Source organism: Eretmochelys imbricata, chromosome 10, assembly GCF_965152235.1.
Source record: "Eretmochelys imbricata isolate rEreImb1 chromosome 10, rEreImb1.hap1, whole genome shotgun sequence".
Lineage (NCBI taxonomy): Eukaryota > Metazoa > Chordata > Testudines > Cheloniidae > Eretmochelys > Eretmochelys imbricata.
Window position 1 is genome coordinate 47,174,220 of NC_135581.1, and position 11,190 is coordinate 47,185,409.

Consider the following 11,190-nt stretch of genomic DNA (forward strand, 5'->3'; position numbering starts at 1 on the left):
GTCATACAGAGAGTCAGACTAGATGATCACAATGGTCCCTTCTGGCTTTAGAATCCATGCATCTATGAAGCCTAGCGTATTAGCTGCTCCAAGTCTGAATTAAAGGGAGAAAGATCACCCACCATTAATTGCAGTTCTTCAAGTGTATTGCCCATGTAGCACCATATTTTGGGGCTGGGTGCCCTCAATGCCACAATGACTGGGGTGGGGCTACACATTTACCTCTTCTTAGGGGCCCACGTGTTTGGCACAAATATAAAAGGAAGCCACCCCATTCGCTGCAGGGCCTTCCTCTACTTCAGGCTACTGTCGCAAAGACTCAAAGTGAGAGGGACAGGAGAATGAGAAGGATGAATCTGCAGAGGCAAAGCACTCAGAGAACTACGGTTCTTGGTAAGTAAACTCTCCTTCTGGTTTGGGGCTGGCGCCTCTTGGGAGGAGCCCCAGAAGAGGACTGACTTTAATTCAACAAAGATTTCAACACTGCTCCACCAAAGTGGACATCAGAATGAGACGCCAAATTTGGAGAGCAGTGCTGCCTAAAGCTTGGAATGGTGTTTCCAGCAGGGCCTTGCAAATATCTGCAAGAGACGTGACCCGTCAGATATGCTGCCTTTGACCTAATTGACCCTGGGCCTTCAGGGACAGAGACGGTAGCTAACATATACCATGTCTGAATACGAGATTTAATACATTTGACTGGTTCTGTAACAACCAGACTCACTAAGCAGACCCGATTCAGCAGAGTGAGCAGTAGGAGGCTTACGTGCTTCCTCCATGAGAGGGATGTCAGGTGATACTGACTATCCCTGCAAGCTTACAGAGCGAACCCAGCACAAAAAGTCAGCCAGCAGGGCTGGACTCATGCAGGGGATTTAGGGCCTGCCAGCCCAGGACCTCGGGCTAAAGGATCCCCCAAGGGCTACATGCAACCCACTGCCTCTTTTAATCTGGCCCGCAGCAAGTCACTGCACCACAGGCTGGACACTGGACCCTGAGCCGTGGTGCCCCCTCCCCCAGAGCTGGAGCCATGAGCACCAGCTCGCTGATGTGCCCCTGCAGCCCCTAGGCGAGTATTCAGAGAATCTCTGCAAGCTGCCCCCACCCCCAGTGCCGGCTCTGCAAGATAAGTGCCTCCCGGCCAGAGCCTGCACCCACTCCTGCACCCCAACCCCTTACCCCAGCCCAGAGCCCCCAAACTCCCACCCAGAGCCCTCACCCTGAACCTCTTTCTGCACTTCAACCCCCTGTCCCATCTCTGGCCCCAACCCAGAGCCCACCCCCCTAGCTGGAGCTGCAACCCCTCCTGCACCCCAATCCCGTGCCCCAGCCCTGAACCTACTCCCCCACTCCAAACCCCCAGGGGCCCCACAAAATCTAATAGCCTCGGGCCCACACGCGTCCCAGGTCTGGGGATCTGCAGCAGCTTTTCTGAAGTATATCTTTGCCATTGCCCCTTAGCCTGTAGTTAACAAGTGGGTTCAAAACGCAGCCTAGGAATCTAGCAGTCTCTTTTGCTCAGTAACTTTGACTTTGCTAAGTCTTTCAAAGGTTCTCCAGGACTCGTGGCACAGACTTATGTATCTGAACACGCAGCCATCTGGTGTGTAGAGAGTTCCCTCTCAGCCATTATACACCTCCAGCACAGAACAATGAGTGTGAATGATTGGTTCTGAACACCACCCCTGGCATCACACTGGGTACAAAACTATTCTGCTCTGACCCACATTTTAGCATTTAGAGATCTCACTGGCATTCAGAACTGCTGACAGTATGAGGGGCTACCACAAAAGTGACCACCACAATGTTTCAGTGGAAAGCAAAATGCCTAGTGGAAAGCATTAGCGTTAGATTAAGGCAAACAGGGCCCTAAACACATTATCGCCTGGGGCTTTGGTGTCTTTACTTTAGCATCATAGAATAGATCATAGAATATCAGGGTTGGAAGGGACCTCAGGAGGTCATCTAGTCCAACATCCTGCTCAAAGCAGGACCAATCATCACATGACCTGAGTTCAGGGCATGAGTCTATTGTTCTTAGTGGTTAATCAATCCCTGCTGATAACACACCTAGCCAATTATACATCAGAGAAGGAAATTCCTTCCTGACCCCCATATTGGCAAGCTGAGGGCCCTGATGCATGAGATTTGATCCACCTTTGTTTAGCCTATTTAGGCCCATCTACACTGGGATTTTTTTGCACCAGAAAAACAAGTGCAAACCCCCAGTCCAGCTGTGCTGCACTGGTGTGAGATGTGACTTGTGAAGCTGCACAATAGAAAAAAAGACACACAGATCCAGACAACACCTCGACTGTGGACTGAAATGAGGAAAAGAAAAAAATGGATGATTAACTAGCAATTATTTATAGAACAGTAGTACCCAAAAGCCCTAATCTGCATTCCTAATGTGCTGGGTGCTGTGCACACAGAGATGAAGAGACTTTCCCATCCTTTGTGTGCAGCATTCCTCTACAAGTATAGGAACAAATTTCTATTTCCTTTTTGCGTCAATTATATTTTAGTTCGAAACATTTCTCCCGTGTCTCCTGAAATGTTACTCTGTCAGCATTCAGTCAGTGCAGCAGACCCTGAAAAGGCACGGGCCGGTTCCTCAGCTGAGGGGAATCAAGGTAGCTCCATTGATACCAAAAGAGCTGTTCCCACTACCTCTCCCATGCATTACCCAGTGATATAAATTGGTATTGCGCCATCAAAGCCAGTTTGTGCCAGTGTACTTCCATTGCCTTTAATACAGCTCCACCCATTTACACCAGCTAAGAATCTGTCTCCCAGGCTTTCAGTATTGGTGGATTTAGATTTCACCATCTCAGCTATAATAACCTTTTCGTGCACAGTATTGCTAATGCAATTTGTTTCTTCCTCCATTGTGCCATGCCACTGCACTCATGCAAGAGTATTATTAGACTGCTAGAGAGCAGCTGTTTTAAATGTAAGAGGACAGCTGCTAACGACTTTATTGGTGGGAGGCAAATTATCTCAGGACAGATGTGTGCTTGCAAGTCCTCCTTTCACCTGAATGCCCCTCTCATTTTTCAAGTGCGTCTAAGGTCAGCCATGCCCACACTGACTCCAGGCAAAGTTCTATTTGGGGCTGGTTTGCAAAACTGGCTCCTTGACGTGTAAAGATTCTGTACTAACCCTGCCAAAAATGCATGGGAGAGTGTAACAAAGGCTCAGCTGAGAACAGATACTTAAATGCAGCCCATTTCCATCTATTTCAGGCCTTGTCTAGATGGGAGATTTGCCCTGATTTCAGCCATCAGCATAGATCCACTAATGCAAGCCCGTGGTGTATCCCAGCTGCTGCCATCTGAAAACAACTACCAGCAAAAATGTTCCTTCTTTCACAGGGATGAGAGATTCCCCTTATCATCATCCAAAATTACACTCACCTGAGACCCGGGACATGTAATATTCAGTGACAGATTCCAGATTCAATATCTTATCACCTATCCAGGCTAAAACCAGGCACTTTCTACAGTCAGAAAGGTCTGTCTACCATGGTACTTATATGGCCCCCATTACTGTAGTGGCTGTACTGTATTTATCCTTGAACACCCCTGTGAAGTACGGCAGTGCTGTTATCCCCATTTTACAGATGGGAAATTAAGGCACAGAATGGCTAAGTGACCGTGGTAGAGCTAGGAGGGGAACCCAGGTTTCCCAAGTCCTAGGCCTGGTCCATCCTTCCTCTTGCTTTCAGGGACTTTTAACTGTGGTGCCGTAGATCATAAAATATCAGACCTTAACATCCTGCCATCATCGTATGTGGAAAAGAGATTTCAGGTAAAAGGTATTACTTAGAATTGAGCGATAGGTTCTAAGGCCAGAAGGGACCACTGTGAACATCTAGTCTGACCTCCTGTATAGCACAAGCCAGAGACCTGCCCCCAAATAATTCCTAGAGCAGATCTCCGAGACGAAAAATCCAACCTTGATTTTAAAATTGCCAGTGACGGAGAATCCACCCTGACCCTTGTTTCAATGGTTTGTTCCAGGGGTTAATGAGTCTCACTGTTAAAAAATCATGCATTATTGCCATTCTCAATTTGTCTAGCTTCAAATTCTAGGCACTGGATCATGTCAGACCTTTCTCTGCTAGACTGAAGAGCCAATTATCATATATTTGTTCCCCAGATAGACACATATACACTGTAAGTCACCCCTTAACCTTTTCTTTGTTAAGCTCAATAGATTGAGCTCTTTGAGTCTATCACTGTAAGGCAGGTTTTCTAATCCTTTAATCTTTCTCATGGCTCTTCTCTGAACCCTCTCCCATTTTTCAAGATCCCTTTTGAACTGTGGGCACCAGAACCAGACTCAGTATTCCAGCCACAGTCGCACCAATGCCAAATATAAAGGTAAAATAACCTCTCTGCTCCTAACTGAAATTCCCCTGTTTATGCAGCCCAGGATCACATTAGCTCTTTTGGCCACAGCATCGCACTCGGAGCTCATGTTCAGCTGAATCTCTACCACGACCCTCAAGCTGAGGCCTGAATGGCTGGACTCACTGTCCTGAAGTCATTTAAAGAAGGAAGGATAGAAAAAACAGGACTAGTAGCAGTGTAAATCATTTTTATGACATTTCTACAACAATTTTCCTGTAAAATCCATCCAGAATGGATGATGGATTGGAGCTGCAGAAGTCATGAGTCGGAGATGGTTCCACCACTCACAAGTAAAGTGATTATCCCAAATCAATGCTGATAAAAGCTTCCTAGCACACCTGAAAGTTTGCATGCACGGGGCAGCTACATGTTAGAACACAACCTCGAGGAATCATGCTAATGAACACAATGTTAAACACAGCTTAGAACTCTGGGATTGTCTACTAGGAATAAAAAAACCTTAACACAAGGTACAAATCACTTTAACACCAGCTAAAATCCTAGTGTAGTTTTAACACATTAGCTGATTGAGGTAAACCCTAGGCTGATGTAAATTTGGCCTTGTCTACACCAGGATTGCAACCCATTAGGTAACAGGTTAGAAACACACCCTAGCATAGACATGGCCTCAGTGTAGACAAGAACGGTCATAGTTAACGTCGTCGCAGCTTGTTAAAGGTTAACCACAACCTGTTGCCACAATGTTATGCACAACAGTCTGGGTCTACACCATGTGCTAATTTGTGTCGAATGTGTTACCATGACTCCACAAGGCCGTGTTCTAACACAATGGAATTTTCCGGTGCAGATAAGCTCTCCGGGTGCAATGCGTGCCTCAAAGGAAACGCAACCCAGTCTGACTTCAGTGGTTTGGCAGCATCTCAGACAGAGCCCTTGGGACCCAAGCTGAGAGCACTCAGCACCTCTCAGGATCAGACCTTTTGTCCTTCCAGATTCTTTAGTTTAATGTATGGAGGGTGGGGGCGGATGGAGGTTGTTTCTGGAATCCATCTTCATTCCTCTCTCCTCCCTGGGACACTCCCCAAGGGAAATCAGGAAGGCTTCTTTGTGTTACTGTGCAGCTGGCAAGAATCCTGGGGGCTGCTGCTGCCCCCGCCCCCTGCCTCCTGAAAGCCCAGAGGGTGGGGAAATCAGGTTCGTTTCCATTTCAATGGCTGGGGGGAATGGAGTGAACTGCACTTCTTTGCAGGCTCTCAAGTGCGCTTTGTCAAGGCAATGGCAGTAAAACAGAGGCCATCTGAAAAAGGCCCCTATTGACAGGCTGCAAGGCGTGAACAATCTTCTCTGCCATAAAGGCACCAGCTCGCTGCATGGCCCACGGGAGACAAAGGGAATGAACCAGCCCAGAAAATGCTATTCACCCCTTTTACTTGCAGTGATTAAAACCCATATCCAACCCCTGTCTCCCCCCCCCCCCCCGCAAACTCCTGGCCACTACCACCCCTTACACACCAGCCCTGCAAACTCTCCGTGCAACAGACCCGCGCACACTCTGTTCCCACATCCAGAGCAATCCCCCAGACCACTACGGACCTCTCCACACCCAGAGCTCACTTTCACACCTCTGTGTCTCTATCCCTCCCCACAAGCCCAGCCCTACGGCCCTCCCCATACAGGTCCCTGGCAAGGCTGGCCAGGGACATTTCCTCAGATCGGACACAAAAATCAATTGGCCTGTAGGTTAGACCACTTGTGCATAGCAGCGTGACCTACCTAGTGCCAACCAGTGCTCACCCTCTGCTAGTCAGTGCTCAATTTACAGTCACCACCACTGCCCCAGTCACACACACTCCGAGCCCGACTCACCACTGCCCTGCGGTTTGCACTTGTCCTAGTGCAAAAGGCTCCCTCTGCCTGTCATTCTCATTGGGCAGCATTTTGCACAGGCCTAAATGGCTGTGCAAGGCACAGAGCAACAGAGGAACTGGGCTCTCCCAGTCCACTCTTCTGCCTCCTCCACACCTAGACAGACAGCAACCGTCCAAGCTAGCCTCTGCAGGCCTCTCCACTCCAGAGGCTCCTCCTTTGCTCTTCTTGTGGCCTCTGCCTAACCCACACCAACCTCTGCCGCCGGCACCGTGCAAAGGGGCCCCGAGCTGATGTTGGCTGCAGAAAGATGAGCCAGAAAAGAATGCCCCCTGAGCAGAAGAGCTCCATTTGAGGCATGACAAGAATGGCTGTGTGATTATTAGGATGGGGGAAGGAAGGTGCAGTGAGCCCGTTTCTGCAGAGACTAGCAGGAACCTCTTCCTGCCCCATTTTGGGAAAGCCTGGAGACCACAGTGGCAGCTGTAGGAACTGGAAGGCCAGGAGAGCAGAAGGAAAGGAGGCGGAGAGATGGAGGGGGCTCTGGGAAGGGGCTGCAACAGGAGGGGAAAGGAAACAATGGGTCTGCAACTGCCTGGAAGATGAATGGAAAAGATTTCCCCCGTCACTGGTGTGTGTGGGTCGTCGTCGCCGCCCCCCCTTTCACCCAGAGGGATGGTAGAAGCGCAGCGCAGCATCTGCACTTTGCACCGGGGATCTGACGGCGGAGTGCACCGGGACCGGGGAGAACATGCCCCCGGGGGCCTGACTGCACTGCAAAGTGGGGGCGTGCAACCAGGACCTGACTGCACCTTGCACCGGGCAGCGGGGCGTGCAACCGTGCACCTGACTGCACCGTGCACCGGACAGCGGGCCGCGCAGCTGGGGGCCGGACTGCTCCCTGCACCGGACAGCGGGGGTGCAACCGGGCACCTGACTGCACCGTGCACCGGACAGCGGCCCGCGCAACCAGGGGCCGGACTGCACCAGCCCAACGTGAGCCTGGGATCCGACGGCCACCTGCCCTAGGACCGGGGGAGCCCGCCACCGGCACCAGCACTGGGCCCTTCGAGTCACCTGGAGGCGGCCCGCTCGGACTGCGGTCGAGCGGTGCCCCGCGGGGCAGACGGCAGCTGTTGCCGGGCCGCGGCGTAGGAGCGCAGGCTGGAGGCGGAGCCGGGCGCTGGAGCGCATGGAGCCCGGGGCGCCGCTCGCTCCATGTGGCTGTTCCTGCCGCTGCTGCTGTGCTGGGGCCGCGCTGGCGGCGGCGCCCCGGGGGAGCCCTGCTGGGAAGCGCTGCTCCGCTGCCAGGACGAGCCGGACTGCGGCTCCGCCTACAGCCAGTCGCAGGCGGCCTGCGAGCCGGTGCTAAGCGGGGCCGGGGCCGGAGGAGGAGAGCCCCCCGGCGGCTGCCCCAGCCACTGCATCGGGGCGCTGGGGCGGCTGAACCGCAGCCGGAGCGGCCCGGCCCTGGAGCGCTGCGAGTGCGGGCAGGACGCGCGCTGCCGGCTGATGAAGGCGGCCATCGAGCCCTGCTTGCCCCGGCCCTCCCGCAGCGGCCTGGGCTGCACGGCCGCCCGCTTCCGCTGCCAGCAGGAGCCCGCCTGCCGAGAGCCGCTGGCCGCCTACTTGGCCCGCTGCGGGCAGCTCTTCAACGGGCGGCGCTGCACGGCCGCCTGCCGGGCCGCCATGGGGCAGCTGCTGGCCGCGCCGGGGGGCCCCGCGCTGGAGCGCTGCGTTTGCGACGGGCCCGAGCGCCCCTTCTGCCAGGTGCTCAAGGCCAACATGGGCCGCCTGTGCTCCGGGCCGCCCGCCGAGCCGGGCCCGGACGAGGACTACCGGGACGAGGAGCGGCTCCTGCGGGAGGAGGACGAGGGGCCGGGCGCGGGCGGCGTCTGGGTGCGCTCCGGGGGCCGCTCTCGGGACGCGCCAGCCTGGAGCGCCCTGGCACTGGCGGCCCTGTCGCTGGGGCTCCCGCTCCTCTCCTGGCCCTAGGCCGGGCTGCCCGGAGCCTGGCCCGGGGCTGAGTCAGGGGGGTCGGAGCGATCTGATGCGCCGCCCCACGCGGAGGGGCCCCCTAGCGTTGGAGGTGGCTGCCGTGAGCTGGAGCTGGGGTCCCGGCTGACACTCAGGGACGCTAGCCACTGAAGAAGGCCCCCGCAGGGCCCCGTTTAGAGGCGCCTTTCCCGGCGCTAGGACTCCGGCTGCTTGTCCAGCATTTCTCCACGGGCTGAGGTTCCCGTACGGGTAGAGGTGACTGGAGAGGCCGAGATGCGACCTTTTCTTTGGACCCTGGCAACATCACTTTTCCTTTCGCTGGAGGAGAGATGCAGCAGGTGACTAAAGCCTAGCAGGGTGAGCCCTGCCAGGGACTCAAGTTTGTTTTCTATGTACTGATCCCCCTAAACTCTCAGCTCCAGGGGTAGAGCTAGTTTGAGGGGCACTGAAGGGATCAGAAAATGCTATAATCCCCACAAGATTCTTGCTCTTGTGTGTGGTTCATACCTGTGGACATAGGTATTCACTCAGAGGGGAGCTCTCCATTCCAAACACTAGGGCTAACAGAAGCCAGGAAATCTTCAAACATCTGGTTACAAAGCACTGAATCGAAGATGGCCCCACACTGCCCCATCTGTTCAGGGCTCATGAGTCAGGCTCCAAGAAATCGAGACTGGCTAGAAAAAAATTGTGAGATTTAAAAAATTAGGAGTTATTTTTCTTTGCCTTTGGGTTTTGAGCCTTTCGAGGGTTGTGTTTTTACACCCATCCACACCCAGCCTTCATTAAAGAAATGAAAATCTAGAGTCTTATGTGATGACAGATTTAAGAACAGCGTAAGACTTGCAATAGTTTCGCAATGAGTTGGCAATATTGTGTTGGGAGGAATGTGTCTTGTCTAGTGCTTAGACCTGAAGATGAGGAATCTGGATGCTTGGATTCTATTGCCAGCATTTCACTAGGTGACCTTAAGCAAAATTACATAAATCCAACACCAAGATTGAGAGTGGCTTTCAAAGCACTGGCAGCAAAACAGAGTTAGCAGAGGCACGTTTTCCAGACACAGGTTTGCAAGGTCAATAAGGCCTGGCCCGCTCTCTGCCTTAGTTTACCCCATCTATGAAATGGGTTTTATCTCACAGAGGTATTGGCAGAATGAACTAAAATAATTGCCAACGCCCTGGGTAGGATGATTTAGTTGGGATTGGTCCTGCTTTGAGCAGCGGGTTGGACTAGATGACCTCCTGAGGTCCCTTCCAACCCTAATCTTGTATGATTCTAATTACCTGGTTGATCCCCACTAGCAGCCTATGGCAAACCTGCTCTTGCAACCTCCTAGTTGCTGGGGCCTACAGGCCAGGGCATGAAAGGCGCTAAAAGCCCATCAGTGGTGACCGCCCCTAACCCCTGTTTGGCCATCACAGATCTAGGGAAATAAGAGAAGAGGAATCCAATAGTCTGGGGTGAATGTGAGCACCCTTTTGCCATCCAAGCTGAGCACTTCGCTTCTTATTCCCTCCTGATCCCCTGTGTCCATAGCCCTGGAAACTTCTCCGTATGAGTTAAATTTAGCAGAATTTTTATAACCCTGACAATAACTGTTCAGTGATCACACCAAGGCCTGCAGGTCTATGTGGTAATCCTAGTTTCTCGTACCACACACTCCCGTGCACACCCACGGGGATTCTGTTTCTCTGTAGCATGCTTCTTCCTTGTAGTCCTTCGCTTTCCAGTGACTTCAGATTGGACACTGGGTGTACAAGTAATACACTCGCCTGTGGCTCACATCCTGATGTGCCACAACAGGGACATCCAGACAAACGGACCACTCCCCAAAGTGTGCTGGGAGTCTTAGGGTTACACCTAACTTCTATATAAGCTCACAATTTGTTTTAACTAAAAAACGAATGTACTGAGTCTCAGTGCCTGGGTCGATTGGCTGAGGCTCACAGGGCTTGGCTGTGGGGCTAAAAATAGCAGTGCAGCCCTTTGGGCTCAGGGTGGAGCCCAGGCTCTGAGACCTACCTGCGCTCACAGGGTTTTAGAGCCCAGATGTCCACACTGCAATTTTTAACCCCACAGCCCAAGCCCTGTGAGCCCAAGTCAGCTGATCCAGGCCAGCCACAGCCATCTGGTGGGTCTCTTATTGCAGTGTAGATGTAGCCATAGACTCTAGAGCATGCATGTTTGAGTTGGTCCAAGGGTCACCCTCTGGTTACTCATGTTTTGTATCTACTTTAAAAAACCCATCTGCCCTCTCTTGTAGGTGCTCCGTCGCTTTTAATGCGTGCAAAGCCGCAGATCCTCAACTGCAACCAGACTTTGGCTAACCGTCGTGAATATGTATATTGCTTGGAACGTCTTGTCCTGCACACATATTTTGTACAGAAAGTAGGGGGCCAACCTGGAGGTTATTTAAGTTGTAAAATAAGCATAACCCTGTCACTATAAAATCTTCAATTTTTTTGAATTCAGCGTTAGAACATGTATTTTTTGTACGATTTTGATAAAAGTTTTTGACAATGTTAAAATTCTGGTTTGGGTGTCTTGAATCTCCTTAGAATTCTTTCTGGAGTTGTGGGAGAGGGGAGCGGACACAGAATAATTGCAAAAAGAAAAGGAGGACTTGTGGCACCTTAGAGACTAACCAATTTATTTGAGCATAAGCTTTCGTGAGCTACAGCTCACTTCATCGGATGCATGAAGTGAGCTGTAGCTCACGAAAGCTTATGCTCAAATAAATTGGTTAGTCTCTAAGGTGCCACAAGTACTCCTTTTCTTTTTGCAGATACAGACTAACACGGCTGCTACTCTGAAACCTGTCATTATGCAAGGCACAGAATAATTGCAGGTGCCCAAGCCCCCAGTAAAGTCATTCTTGGTGGCTGACAGCAAATATGGGCGGGTGGGTTTGCTATTCCCTTGGGCTGGGTCAGTATTAGGAAAAGGG

The 11,190-nt window shown here is 52.0% G+C and overlaps 1 protein-coding gene across 2 annotated transcripts; it reads left to right on the top strand.

The window, feature by feature from the left end:
- Positions 1–7,386: 7,386 nt before the first annotated feature.
- LOC144271037 (growth arrest-specific protein 1-like) lies at positions 7,387–10,711 on the top strand. 2 transcript variants are annotated; one of them, XM_077828098.1, is made up of 2 exons: positions 7,387–8,597; positions 10,507–10,711. In XM_077828098.1, exon 1 carries the CDS (start codon positions 7,461–7,463, stop codon positions 8,235–8,237), a length of 777 nt encoding a protein of 258 aa, XP_077684224.1. In that variant the 5' UTR covers positions 7,387–7,460; the 3' UTR covers positions 8,238–8,597; positions 10,507–10,711. The 2 variants fall into 2 exon arrangements, with proteins under 2 accessions (XP_077684224.1, XP_077684223.1); XM_077828097.1 differs by having other exon boundaries at positions 7,387–8,578.
- Positions 10,712–11,190: the final 479 nt, after the last annotated feature.